The sequence below is a fragment of the Lampris incognitus genome, chromosome 3 (genome assembly GCF_029633865.1).
Source record: "Lampris incognitus isolate fLamInc1 chromosome 3, fLamInc1.hap2, whole genome shotgun sequence".
Classification (NCBI taxonomy): Eukaryota; Metazoa; Chordata; class Actinopteri; order Lampriformes; family Lampridae; genus Lampris; species Lampris incognitus.
In genome coordinates, this window is record NC_079213.1 from 68913565 (window position 1) to 68928564 (window position 15000).

At 44.1% G+C, this 15000-nt stretch overlaps 1 protein-coding gene across 2 annotated transcripts in view; it reads left to right on the forward strand.

Annotated features, from left to right (window-relative positions):
• Positions 1–15000, forward strand: part of nek7 (NIMA-related kinase 7) — an 88568-nt gene that overhangs the window by 13464 nt on the left and 60104 nt on the right. Inside the window, exons 2-3 of one of the 2 annotated variants that reach the window (XM_056275977.1) lie at positions 6322–6409; positions 13816–13956. In XM_056275977.1, coding sequence (XP_056131952.1) covers positions 6350–6409; positions 13816–13956 — 201 coding nt within the window. In that variant the 5' untranslated portion in view covers positions 6322–6349. The remainder of the gene's footprint in view (positions 1–6321; positions 6410–13815; positions 13957–15000) is intronic. The other variant, XM_056275978.1, reaches the window with a different exon arrangement.

Sequence of the window (15000 nt, forward strand, 5' to 3'; positions counted from 1 at the left end):
CTCTTCCCCTCCATGTGCCCATCCCTGCCTCCCTCCCAGTTTGCCTTGATCCAGTTTTTTTTTAAACCTGCCTTTCTCCTTGTTTTTCTTCTTCTCCTGTTTTAAATGAATAATGCAGAGAGGAGGAAGTGGGGTTGAAAGAGGAGGTAAAGCCAGCGCTGGCCTATGTGGTGCCGAGCCCCTTTGCGTCTCTCACAGGACCAGTCAGTCAGCACATTATGGCTAACGAGCCCCCTGCTGTACTCCCCACCCCACCTCGCCTCGCCCTTTTCTTTATTGCCATTCTTCTTCAGTTCTTTTCTGCCCCACTCTGCCCTGCCTCAAACTGGTGTGTTGTCCTCCACTCCACTGTTTTACTCCACTTGACTTCATTCTGCTTGACCACATTCTTCTCTACTCCACCCCTCTTTGGTGAACTGCTCCTCTCTGAGACTCTACTCCGTTCTGTTCTGTTCTGAACTTTGCTCTCCTGTTCTATTCTATTCTATTCTCTTTCTGTAATGCTCCATTTTTGAGTGCAGCTTAGAGTAAAAGAGTAGACTGGCAGACTGTTTAGGAATAGGACGGATAGATTTAGGGAATTTCGATCTAGGGAATTTCGGGAAACACCGCGAAATGGTTTGTACAATCTAATTATGGTGAAAATTATTAATTGTTCATGTGCTTGAAGTGGGACAGAGCATTGAAGCCTGTTCAAAAAAAAAAGTACAAAAATTGGATCTACCCCCCCACTCCCTCTCACTTTCCTCCTGTTGCACGTATCATATAATTATCTAGCTATGTGTCACAGGGCCTGCTGTGCTTGATTCTCACATTAGATGGAACACAGTTAGGAAATGGTGTTTGTTTACATTGGATGGTTGGTGGTCTGGACCAGTGTTCACTTTTCATTTTTTCTTTTCTTTTTCTTAACAGCAAAAAAAAAAAAAATTATCAATGTGTCAGGGAGATAAATCGGATGCTGGGTATCCTGCTAACGAACCTCCATTTCCCTTTTTCTTCAAAGAAATGATTTAGGACCAGGTACTCAGACCTGACTTACCATATATTTAGCCTCGGTTTCAATTGATTTTCTCTCTGCAGCATACTGGAACCCGGTGGGTTGCACTCGATCCCTTGGGTTCCCTGGGCAGTAATAATTTTATTGCTTTCTGGCCAAAGCTGCGAGGGGACTCTGCCATACATATTTCTATGAATAGTCAGAGTTTTAGCTTTTAGCTGCTGGTGCCCCACTGGCAGCCAGCTGGCCAGCCAACCAGCCAGCTCCAGCCCGCCGTCTCTCCCTCACACGATAGAAAGGCAGGCAGACTAGCATCTGGAGTTTCCACTGTTGCTTTTGCCCACTGAATGTTGTGGAAGGAAAACACGCATTTCTGTGACGAATGCAGGAGCAGCCACAGTGAGAAATGTGGGAAATGGTGGAGACCGTGCCAAGAGAAAGGGTTTAGAGGGACTTAGAAGAAGCCAAGGATAAGGCAAAAAAAAAAGAAAAAAGAAAAGGACGAGGGCATGTAAGCACATGTAAGAAAGGCACCATGCTAGACGTTAGAATAAATGCCTGCTTCTAGGTAGGTAAAATTTGTGTAGAATTTTTTAAAACCGAGCCTTTATTGTGACTTGATGTGGGTTTAACTTGTTCTCTGTGGCTTCTGAAAATATGACTGAAATTCATTTTCTTAAAGGATCTTTTTTAAAGTAGGTGTGAGAGCGTGAGGCCCGAGTGTGACAATGAACGCTTTCACCAATTGCCTCGTTTGCTCCTCCTGATTAGGTTAGCTCCTTTAATTGTCTTGTGTTCCATAGTGTGTTGTTGATCTAATGTGGCATCCTTAATTGATCTTGTTAACGTGGGGTGTGGGAGGCAGCGGAACGACAGGGAGCCCAAATGCCCTCTGGGTATTTTGACATGCAGCCAGTCAGAGACAGCGGGTCAGGGAGGAGTAGTCAGGGTGCTGACTAGGTGCAGGATGCTTAAATGTAAAGAATCACAAAAAGAGGCGGTCTGGCTGGCCGGACGACAGGAAGTCTCCCATGACACTATTTTCAAAATCCAATGACAATCAGCAAGTTGTGCAGCAAATCTCGCAAGATTCTGGCTCCAGTGTTATATAATAGATCTGATTTACACTGGGCATTAAATTCCCAATACTGATGAAAGATGTTGCTCAGTGGGGTTTAAAAGAGGCTTCACAGGGCTCGGCTTTTATGGTCCTCTGGTCGTCTCTGAGATGAAGCACTTTAAGCAACCTTTCGACAGCTAAAACAAGCTATCGAGATGTGATGGTCTTAGCGACATTATATTCAGCATCAGATCTGTGTGTTATCAAACAACAAGTCTTCATGAACTTTTCATTTGTAAGAAACTAACTGCTACCATGTGTTTCTCAGCCGTACGGTTTTGGTCGATTGTTATCGATTGGAGTGTCATTTCAACTTCCAGCTTTTTGTTCACTCACATTTCATATCGCTCCCCAAGCTTTGATCGCCAGTTAAATAAAAAGAAAATTGCAAATGAATGAAATCACTGCAGCCGATCCTCAGATGAGAACCTAACGAAACGTATCGCCCCAAATTGTGTAATTGTTCTCCATAAAACATGCTGCTTTGCCTACAAAAGTGGTTTCTGTGTTTCTTAAGTTGTTTTTGACCTCGTCTTCTGTGACGCTGGTCGTTTGACAATCTTTTCTATATCTCGTGTAACAAACCCACGTGCACGCTCTGACGTGCACGCTCACATGCACAAAGAGAGAAGCTCGGCAGGGCTTCTGCAGGAGAGCGCAGTGGATGGTCTGAGGACAGATGACTTCAAATTCCTTATGCATTCGTTATTTTTTATGATAATCTCCTGCAAATCTCCAAACTCCGTGCACTACTGTGTTCATATCTGAAACCCTTTCGTGTGTCTCCCATTTGGGTTTTCCACGGAAATCACAGGGCTCTGTATTTTTGCAGTTTTACATGAAACCCGTTGCATCACTCTGGATCGATAACCGATAACCTCAATAGTTCATGTTGATAACATAATTTCATTTTTTGAAAAGTGTGTGTGTGTGTGTGTGTGTGTGTGTGTGTATGTATGTATGTATGTATGTATATATATATATATATATATATAAAGATGTAGGAAAAAAACAATTCATAGCAATACAAGCCTGTTTCGTGTGTCACGCACTCTGCCAAGTTGGCTATATATTATGTATATATGTATGTATATATGTATGTATGTATATATGTGTATATATATATATATTGTCTTTTTTTAAGAAGCCATTGTGAAGACAGCTCACATTTGGCGACTAATTTGAAATAAAAAGTTGCAACTTTTTTTTAATTTGATTTTTTTTTTTTAATTTGATTTTTCTTGCTGGCTAGAGCCTCACAGTCCTATGGTAGGCAATTACAGTGAATCCACAAGTCATGTCAGCTTTGCTTATTTAAAAAACCTGCGCTGCAGCTGTCATCTGAGGTCCATGAGAATGCAGACCGAGTGTCTGGGTTCAGATTAATTGCTTATATCATCACTAACCTTAAGCAATACAAGAGCCATGAAATGTGGAGGTTAACTGCCTCTCGATCTTGCATGCTACCTTTCCTAAAACACACATGTGCTCCAACAGCTATATGGCTATAGTTGTAGTCTTGACTGTGTACCCATTTTGTACTTTTGTACATTATAAATGCATCTTAGTTTTGGAGAAATATGTTCACAGATAAACGCTGCTATATGTGTAAAGTGGTTAACTGAGCAAAGTTCTTTAAAGTCCATCTGTGGTTGCGGACAATAGGCAGGGAAAATGAACAGTTTGACGGTCTCAGTTATGTAGATTTGAGGGTATGGTTGGGCATATCTCTTAAATATGATTAAAAATTGATTAACTATATGCTTTAATTGGTGTGCCTGCCATTAGTATGCAACATTAAATACAAGTTTCCATGTTAAAGGAACGTCTGAACAATATAATATTTCTACTTGCAGAAAGAAAGTGCTTTTAAATATGATGCTAAAATAGTATGGGTGTGCAAAGTTCCCCCAGTCAAGATTGTTTTATTGGTTTCAGTGAGAAAGATTTAATTAAGCTTCATCTGAAATGCCTTATTTTCAGCTAAATGTTGTTTTATGTGTTGGGGTTTAGTCAGTTAAAAAAGCGGTGAGAAGCTAAGGATCCAAGATGGGGCCGTTTTAACAGTGTTTTTTCTGGTTAGCTTTTTTTTTTTGCCTCCAGCATTGGGCGCTTTTAAATTCTTGTAATTTGTAGCCCCTTCTAGATTTCGATGTGTTCTAAACGTATTTGAAACAAGCTTTTAATGTAAATTTCAGAAAGTGATATTCCCTGTACAGTCTAGACGACCCCAGGAGGGTTGACGCCGTGCAAACACTTATTTTCATGATCTTCAAAGCCCAAACACCGTCCAGTAAATCCTGACGAGGAAAAAACAAACAAACACTCATGAAATAAACAGCCACATTATTGGTAAAATGCACACACACACACACGCACACACAGCCATGCAGATGTCTAATTAATGCTATTAACCTTTAGTGAATGGCGCTGATGGCATCAGCAGTAAGACAGCTCATCGGTGCCATTTCTTCCCGTTGTACCGTGGGATTTTTAATTGGCCAGGGAGGTTTGAGACCTCGCTGTCTGTTACATCAGAGGCGACGGGCACAAGAGACAAACTATGCTACACAAATGACAGACTGATGGATAACGAGACCGACAGACGGACACAGACAGTCACTGTGGTGGAAAAACATGCAAATGACCCACCCTGGAGTTTCTTATGTCCCAATTCCTTTGTGTGGAAGTTGAGCCCGTGTGTGTGTGTGTGATGGAGTGTGCATGGATGAATCCATGTAAGTGATGAGAAATGTTAATGCTTGAAGGAAGGTGGTAAGATAGTGACAGAATCATAGTCCATTATCGAAACCGCTTATCCTGGTCTCAGGGTTGCGGGGGATGCTGGAGCCTATCCCAGCAGTCATTGGGCGGCAGGCGGGGAGACACCCTGGACAGGCCGCCAGACCATCACAGGGCATAAATATATGTCAATAAATAAAATTTACAGTCATTTCAATGACCAAGTACAGCGAATAAATTTTAAGTTGGAGGTCTTGTTTAATACACAGGGCACAGATACATATACAGTAATACACTTAGCAATTACACTTTGCATTGTCAGAGCAAGATGTCCACAAAGTTTGTCCGACAAGATGAGACACCCAAATTGATGGATGAAGTGGAGGAGTACCGCTCCACAAAATCCATCCCCGGAATTCTGATTCGTTGACCAACCATACAGTCGAGCCGTGGTCCTCTCCTGTCCTTGCTAAGTGCTGAAATTGGACAGGAGTCTGTATAATTTTTTTCTTTCTCTCTCTCTCTTACTTTGTCTACAGCATCTGCTCGTAATTGCCTTACTATATTAAGCTGTTTCCATTTCTTCCACTTGCTTGTAGTTGGTTTGTACATGTTTGTCCATGGTCATGTGCGCACACATACAGCCACACCTGTCATATGTGCAGGTGCATGGTGTGTACATATGTTTTCTCTTTTTCGTTTTGTATAGTTAATGCACACGCAAAACCCCCTGCTCCGTGAGCACACACACACGCACACACACACACACACACACAGACTCATTTTCCTGTGGATGACACATGGCAATTGTTATGCATAAACTGCATCTTGCCTAAATTATGGGTGAAAAGGTGTTGGAATGGTTGCCTTGGAGAATGTGACCATTTTCTGCATACTGGATAGCATCCCAGAGCATCTGTCAGAACTAGAGAATGGCTCACCATGCATCTAGTGGTGGAGTATCTCTAAGGCTTCATGCCAGCACATACAATTATACCGCAGCACGACATGCCTCTGTACTCCACTCTCTCACCTCTGTGTGGCTTGTGTTTAGTAAAACGGTGGGGAATAAAGCCAACAGAAAATGAAGTGGAACTTTTTAAATGCCCGTATAACAAGTTATTGCCTCACAAGTTTCCCTGGACGGATGCCAGGGAAATATACAGTTATTTCTTACTCACGCTGCAACCTGAGAAGGTCTCGGATAAAGTGTATTGGATCCGCTTTCACGGCTCGGATCTAGTTCTACTGACACTGGACACCTAACCAAACAGCAGCTTGTTATCGAACAACATAGCACTGTTTCCTAGCTGATCGGAGGTTGTTTTTGCCGGACTTCTGCTGGATCATTACAAGTTCAGTGGTGATGATTTTACTGAGGATAAGCTTTGTAGGCTAACTGCCAGTTTTGCTGTGTGTGTGTGTTTGTTTTTGTGTGTGCGTGTGTGTGTATTTTCAGGGGTCTTAAGGATCACTCTCCTGACACCATGGATATGGACACACAGCCACAAGGGCAGCAAGCAACCATACCAGTGTTTCAACCGCAGGTATTGGGAACACAGAAAAGTTACACCCAGTTGTATAAAACTTGGAATACGCACATGCACGGGAAATTATCTGGTGTTGGTGTCTAGTAAAAAAAAAAAAACCCCACACACAACCCCCCCCCCACAAAACCCCCTACTTGTTCCCTCACCTCTGTCTCTCACTTTTCTTTCACACCTTTTCTTTCACCGTGTTAACATGCTACAAGTGCAGCCAGATCAGTAACCCATTTCTATTCCTGTGTCCCCTCATAATATAGCATGCCACAACATATCACAGATTTCCTTCTCTTCTCCATGAAGATTGATTCCTTTTTTTCCTCAAGAATGGATGGCAGGCTGATTGTTTCTCCTCACTCTTCCCCTCAAGTCTAATTAACAAGGGGCGAGGGTGTAATAATTCATGCTCCGCCATTTCCCGTAATCCCCCCCCCAAATTGTTTTATACTTGATTTACCATACAGTAGCTCTTGCACATGCGGCACCCCTCCCTCTGCATTCTGAATCCTCGTATCTCTTGCTATTAACTCGTTTTCCTGCCGTAGCAAAGTCTCGCCATACAGTCCAGCGGCGCCGTGACTGGGAAAGGCGGGGCGTTACGCAGCCGGAGTGTGAGGGAGACGGTAGCAGACGAACATTGAATTGTTTCTATCGATTCAGGCTTTGGAGGCCGGCAACGGCTGACCTCCCAGTGTGCATCACGCAGCTCAATACGCTTCAGGTTTGCCGTGTGCAAATCCGGTCACCGTTGGATTCTAATATCAGCCTCCGACACAACAGGCCCATTGATTCCCATCCGGGGGGATGTTTCTGCCTCCATAACTATTGAATGGACTTTTAACAAAGAGGGATCATCCATATGCCCTAGAGTAAATGTGGAAAACATTTTATCTATTTATTTATTTATTTTTGGGTAAAAGAGGGAAAACACACTAAAAATAAGCTTGTGTTATCTGTTGTTTTTCTTGTGTGTGTGTGTGTGTGTGTATGCAAGGGCACTGCAATATTAACATGAGAATTGCCAAGGGGGTTAATTTATCCTAAGGGTCGTAATTGTGAAATTATAGATAATTGGGTTGCACATAAAGGAAAGTCAGATAAAGGCCCTAATGATTAATTTGAGTTTTAAGCAGCACACTCCCCCACACTCACTGGATTTTCCAATGATTTCTCAACAGTTGATGATATGTTGTTGTTTCAGCTTAATGATTCCTCTTGCAGTTTTTTTCTCTCCAGTCTATTTACAACAATTTCCATCTGTTTTTTTTCCAGCTACTCAGTGATGCACAGGCCCACTTTTAGTGGTTAGCTTATTGGCACCGAACTGAACTTTGTATGCCGTGCCATGTTTTTGCACTCACATAGAGCACGTCTGAACTGATTTCATATTTAGTGGAAGATGGAATGAGAGTTAGCTTGAGTATGTAGATCGTCGTCTAACCAGCAGCCAGATTGGGTGTCTTTCAACAAGTCCTCAATATGTTTCCCAATTTTCCAAGGTTCACTCTGCTCAGCAGCACTGGGGGAAAAAAAATACCACCAGCCTCCTCCCGAAGAAATCTGAATTGTGTGCGATGAAGGATATTCGGTATTGCTTGCGATATCATATCTCTTGGTCCCGAAGGTATGATGCATATGCATTAGGTAAACGAGATGAGCTAGTAAGATGTGCATTTTTAATGGTGCATTTGCTCTTTGAGTGAGTGGGAGGATGGTGAGGAGGCTCCCTCAGATCAGATTTTGATCGTCACTGCAGATTTTGGCAGAGAAGGATCAGTCTGTAAGCGCTTAGACAAGGCGGTGCAGTTGTGGAGCAGAATGAGAAGTGAAGCAGCAGAAGCACCTTTAGGGTGAAGGCTGGTTGGCTGACTGGTAGGGGATGAATATTGCATAGTGCCAAGCTTGACAGGGGACTGGTGAATAGTAGAGGTGGAAGTGGGCCTCCCGTCTTGGTTCTGCAGTGCCCCTCTCCGTCTCTGTGGGAGACGACACCTCTCTTTGCTGCCACTGGCTGTTCTCTGGCAGCTGCTGGCACTACAGGGCTGTCATATCACACTTCCTCCCCTCTGCTGCCTGTCTTTCTCTCTTTCTCTTTACCTCTCCTTCTCCCGCATCCCTTCTTCCACTCTCCATGTGTCTGTCAGTTGTGTTTGGCAATTGTGTCATTATTGGCCAGCCCATATCACACTTCTTCCGATGTGCTGTCTGTCTGCACTTTCTCTCTTGCTCATCCCCCCTCCCACACACACACACACTCTCTCTCTCTCTCTCTCTCTCTCTCTCTCTCTCTCTCTCTCTCTCTCTCTCTCTCTCTCTCTCTCTCTCTCTCTCTCTCTCCCTCTCCCTCTCCCTCTCCCTCTCCCTCTCTCTCTCCCTCCCTCTCTCTCTCTCTCCCTCCCCCTTGCTTCATTCCTCTGCCAGTGAGTTGCCCATGGCGATTGTGTGTCACCTTTATACCCGAGACATGCGGTCCCTTGCAGACGTTTCCCACAATGCCTTGCATGACTGCCACTTAATCTCCATCCCCTGCAGCTAGTCCATATCATCAACCAAAATGATGTAAGCAAACAGAGTTAGCAGAGCTGCATGCTAGTAGGACAGCATTATTTAATTTATGTAAAGATAAAAACAGGTAAAAGAAGACAAAAACAGCAGAAATCTGTATTGAAATGATCAGAATTTTAAAGGGGGTTTCTAATCTCCCTAATATTTGTTTGCTATAAACGTGTATGGGCGTGTAACATATGTACTCAGTGAAAATGTGTTATCTTAGATATTTTTTTTACAGAAAACAAGTCAAGCATATGGAGTTTCAGGTTTCAAAAGACATTTTTTTTCCCCTTGGGCCCGGGCTGGATTCGAACCCAGACCGCTGCGGTAAGGGCTCAGCCTTATGTGGTATGCGCTCTACCAGGTGAGCCACTAGCGCACCCCAGATGTAAACGTGACCCCAGGGGAAGTCAAACCTCTAACCCTGGCAATGTTAATGCCATACTTGACCTAGTGAGAGTCATGGGACCTTTTTCTCAGAATGGCCACCATATCAGTCTCCTCTGCTCTACCTCTTGACACACACACACACACACACACACACACCGACAAACAAAACATGCAAGCATATATAAAACAAACAAACACACAATCACCTCTTGCTCCTTTAAAAGTTGTCATCTGTACAAGTCTTCCCTCCCAGTTTCATTCAACTACTGACCCCCCTCTTCATTCAGGGTCATTCCTTTGTAACTTCCCCGTGTGTTTGTGTGTGTGTGTCAGGGCGTTTTGTTTCAGCTGGGAGCTCCTGATTGTGTGGCAGCCCTGCATGGCGGATGAGACGGTCTGTCAGTCAGCCGCAGCCTGGCTGCCCTTTGAAGGCCAGGCCAGGGGGCGAAGAGGTGCCGCAAATGGCCTGTGAAGTTTACATACACTGCCCACTGCTAAACAGATTAGCTCTAATGAAGTGTCTAATGCCGGGGCCGCCAGCTGACATAATCCTGCCTGGCAGCCCGGCCCCTCGGCTGCCAAAAAAACGCCCCCCCTATGGCCCTCTCCCGCCCTCGCATGGCCTCTGCTGCCACCCAAGGCAACTCTGTGCAGGGAGGTGCCCGCCGTTAATCACGCCGGACAGTGTGCGATCTGACATGCAAATGTAGGTCATTGCATATGTAAATGTGTGATTACAGGGCTGGCATGCCAGGACACATTAGCAAGACTGTGCTCTCAGCAGGCGGTTGTCACAGCGCTTTAGAGGCTCATGCTAACATTTGTCAAGCTACCATGCAGCGAGTGAAAGCAATGCCCCCTTGTCCTCTTTGTGTCCCTCTATTCCTCTCTCTCTCTCTCTCTCTCTCTCTCTCTCTCTCTCTCTCTCTCTCTCTCTCTCTCTCTCTCTCTCTCTATCTCGCTCTGTCTCTCTCTCAATCTTTCTATCTACCTACCTGTCTCTCTCTCTATTTCTCTTTAACCAGTAAGCTTAACACTATGACTTGGTCATCCTTTGTGAATGAATAATGTTACAGAAGTGACCACAGGGAAAACAAAATTGATGAGCAACCTTTCCTTACTTTCAGTCAAACACACTGTACATTTCAACAGTGAGTCTAGTGCAGAAGGAATTCTGCATGGAAGAGAAATGTCATGGAGTGCACGTGGAATTGTTTTACAAACTAGAGAGTCTTATGGAACATGATATACATTAAAAAAAAGATGCATTAGAAAAGTATTTTTCAACTGTTTTGACACTTTTCATATTTTGTCTATGTACAATATGAACAACAATGGTCCCAACACTGAGCCCTGGGGCACTCCACACCTAATCTTCAGTAATTGCAATTTGAAGTTTTGAATTTGTATTATTTGTAAAGCGCTTTGAGTGGCTGTTGCAGCTAGAAAAGCGCTATATAAAATACAACTTGATTGAACACTGGCTGCCTTTTTTTTTAAGCCTTGTTTCTACGGAAGTTCACGTCTCACTAGAACTCCCTGCAGAATAACATGTTATCATTGCTATGGCGTGTAATAGTGGCTATTAGTGAAGTACAGTAGGAGTTCTTCACTGGTGCCGTGATGCTGAACAATAGGTAGCAGAACAGTATGTCATGCTCGCTGTCAAAGTGAGTCCCAGACAGATGAGGTTGATAGCAGTGTCATGCTGAAAAATGCACACACCTCCACCGTGTTAATTGGACGGGGCATCTCGTTGGCTCACGCCTCTTTCCTTGGCTGTCAACTTAAAAAAAAAATGAAAGGCTTAAATTGGTTGTCCCCTTGCACTGTCCCACCCAGCCCCCCACCCCACCCCCTCAACATACCCAGCCCCATCTCAGCCCCCCCCACCACCTCGTATGCACACAGTTCTGTTGTGTGTTCTGCTTCCCCTCAGACTGTGTGTGTATGTTTGTGAATGTTTATGCATTTATTCCATTCATGATGCAGTCTTTAGGTGAATGCTGTCAGTGTATAGACAGTTAAGTGTTGCCAGAGTAGCACACTTATATCTCCATGGGTTTGCATATAATTATTGGCAAACGATGTTTTCACAGTTGATCTCAAATGTTAGATAAACCTGCTGTTATTTTCATCCCATCTCAGTTGACATGATGGGGTGAAAAATATTCTCACCTTACCACTTAGAACTGATTCTTGTTTTTGTTTTTTTCCAGTCTAGCAAGTTTGTCTTTTACCTTATTAAAATCATGGCACAGTTTTCAGTTTTTTTTTCCTCATGTGCTGGAAAATGGCACAGTGTTGTCTGCTGAGGTCCTGACGGAGAGCTGAGTTTCATTGTGTGCCGGCTGGGGGAAAAAACCATCTCTGGCCTGCGGTCTGTCTTCATGCTGACTCCGTCCAACAGTGATGCACAAATGAAGTGAATGTGCCCCTATGTGTTTGCTTCAGTGTTTGGGTGGGTGGGGGTTCTCCCTTTCCCTCCTTCTCCTCATCTTTTTTCCCTCCTTTCTAAGTCGCCTGCCCGCCAGCCACTCCCTCGGCCATTTTGGGAGAAGCGCTGGTGACATGTGGCATTCTGATATCTGTCACCTTCTGTTTGCTCCCTGGACAAGTTTACCAAATGGCTGGAAAGGTCACACAGCTCGTTCTGCGTGTTATTTCACACATCATGTCTGAAGGGCAGGTTACAGCTTATTCCTGGGGCTTTTCTTTCTCCCCTTTTAATGTGGATGTGGTTGTTCCGAGTGGAGCAGCCATCGTCTTCACCGGTGAAAAACAAAGTTAAAGCACTTCAGAAGCTGCGGCACAATGCCAGGTGGCCGATGACGGGCATTTCGGTGGAGGGTGAACATGAAGACATAATAATGATATGGAAGGCTTAAGGGGTGCCTCGCTGGAATGTAACGAAGATCATTACACGTGTTCAGCAACAGAAGAGTGTGCTTTAAAGTAGTGGGGATTCTGCATCTTGCTGAAGGGTGTTTCAGCAGGGTGGATGCTTGCCCTCACAAGGGCTCGAACTTGGTCGTTTGGCTGGAGGACAGCGTCCCTGTTCACCGTAGCACTGTGCTGACCTTAAAAAAAATTGGAAACTTAATGTTATGTATTGGTTGGAGGTGAGATACCTTCTAAAATCTGAGCTTCGTGAGCTCACACTTTGTGTTTTGCAAGGAATTGAATTTTGTTAGGCGGCACTGTGGTTGGTGTGGTCGCCTCATAGGGTCCTGGGTTCGAACCCCGGGGTAGTCCAACCTTGGGGATTGTCCTCTGTGTGGAGTTTGCATGTTCTGCCCGTGTCTGCGTGGGTTTCCTCCCACAGTCCAAAGACATGTAGGTCAGGTGAATCGGCCGTAATAAATTGTCCCTAGGTGTGTGTGGGGGGGGGGGCTGTCCAGGGTGTCTCCCTGCCTGCTGCCCGATGGCTGCTGGGATAGGCTCCAGCATTCCCGTGACCCTGAGTAAGGATAAGCGGTTTGGATAACGGATGAATGAATGAATGAATGAATCTTATTTGACTGCACTGAAAGTGTGCGCTTTGGATACACAGTATAGACTTTGTAAATAGTCTCCAAAGTGCTAAACTCTAAATCAAGTCTTAAAGTTAAATTTTGTTTTAGATGAGAGATTGCGGTAGAGGGAGTAGTAAACTTGTGTTCCCATGTTTCTTGGGCTGATGACATGCTGGTATGGGCAGAAGACGGGAGAACAGATTGGCCTCATGAGAAATTCAGCGACAAACAAGAAACATCGCACAATTGCTTTTAAGGGGAAATTGTGTGCCTTTCCTTATGTCTGGGGGAAAATGCACATTATGATCAACGCCTCTGAATTCTGTATTTAATATGGGGGCGTCAAAGACGCCGAGATCCGTGTGATGTAGGCAACACAAGTGGAGTCCCGTGCATAAGACCACTAAAATATGAGGCAAAGGTGACACACCAGTGATAGCCAGCTAAACTCTTTGGGTGGACTTGTGAGAAGCTAAGACAAGGTGTTCTACTACAACACTTCCATCTTCAACCCCACCACAACTGTCCTACCTCTACATCCCTTTTTTGCCTCCACCTTTTGTGGGTAGGTGGAGAAAGGCTCAAGACGAGTATTTACTTATTCTTGAATCTTGGTGCTCGCTGGTCAGTACATATACAGTCACTCCTGGGGATTTGTAAGTATGTCACACATCATCCCTATGCTTATCGACTCACCAGCAATGAAGAGCAATCTCCCAACAAAACAGCAGTTCCCAGCTCTCCCACATCCTTCCACCAGCATCCCCTCGAACTTGTGCTGCAAGTCACTCTGCAGTTGCAAAGACATGGGTACCGCAAAATGTCTTGATGTGTTTTCAACAATTGTCATTCTCTTCTCTAATGTGTGTCTTTGTGTGAATGTGTGTGTATGTGTGGGTGTGGGTGCACATATGCACGCATATTTGTGTGGGTGCTGTGGGTTTGGCCTTTCAGAAGCCACTGCAGCCAGATATGGGCCATAATTCTCTGGCCAACTTCCAGATTGAGAAGAAGATTGGCCGGGGTCAGTTCAGTGAGGTGTACCGGGCCAGGTACCTGCTAGACAACACATCAGTTGCTCTCAAGAAGGTCCAGGTGAGACACAGACAACACTCATTGTCTATAAGGGACATAACTGCAGATATGGGGAATAGCCAGGATTCATAGTTGACTGTTTGCAGCCTCATAAAGGCTTTTGAATATAAAGTTTAGAAAAACCCCAATTTAAATGGAAAATTGTCAGCATTGTCAAACTATTAGTCTCAAACTTTTCTTACAGCACCTAGCGAATAAAAGTCTCATATCAGAAAATATTAATTTATTCATTAATATTTTGTAATTGTTGCTTTCATTTGGTTTTGTTTCAATCATTTGTTAATTACTCAAAGGACAGACTTACAGTTTAAATTGAAATTCTTTTGGGAATAAGGATCATGGGTATCTGTGCCTAATGCCTTTAGGGGACTACTATGCAAATGTAAAAAATTGTTTTTTTTAAAAAAAAAATTCTCGCATTTTATTTCTCAAAACACCGGTCAGTACACTTTTTAAATACTGGAAAAAACACATAGTTTTCACATGAAAAAAAAATAAGACAGTTAAAGTAAATTGTAATAGAATTATACATTCTGCACCCATTGTTAAGTAGTGTATTACAAGTACATGTATACTTAAACTGACGAGCCAAAACATTCTGACCACTCACAGGTGAACCGAATAACATTAGTCATCTCCAAACAAGGGCACATGTCAAGGTCTGGGTAGATTAGATGGTAAGTGAACAATCAGTTCTGGTAGTTCACATGTTGGATGCAGGAGAAATGGGCAGGAGTAAAGACCTGAGTGACTTGGACAAGGGCCAGATTGTTATGGCCAGACGACTGGGTCAGAGCATCTCTGAAATGGCAAGGCTTGTGGGCTGCTCCTGCTGAGCAGTGGTGAGTACCTACTGACAATGGTCCGAGGAGGGACAAACCAGCAACAGCGTGTTGGGCGCCCAAGGCTCATCGATGCGTGAGGGCACCGAAGGCTATCCCATCTGGTCTGAACTGACAGAAGGTCTACTGTGGCACAAGTCACAGAAAGTTTTACTGATGGTTACAGGAGGAATGTGTCACAACACAGTGCATCACACCTGCT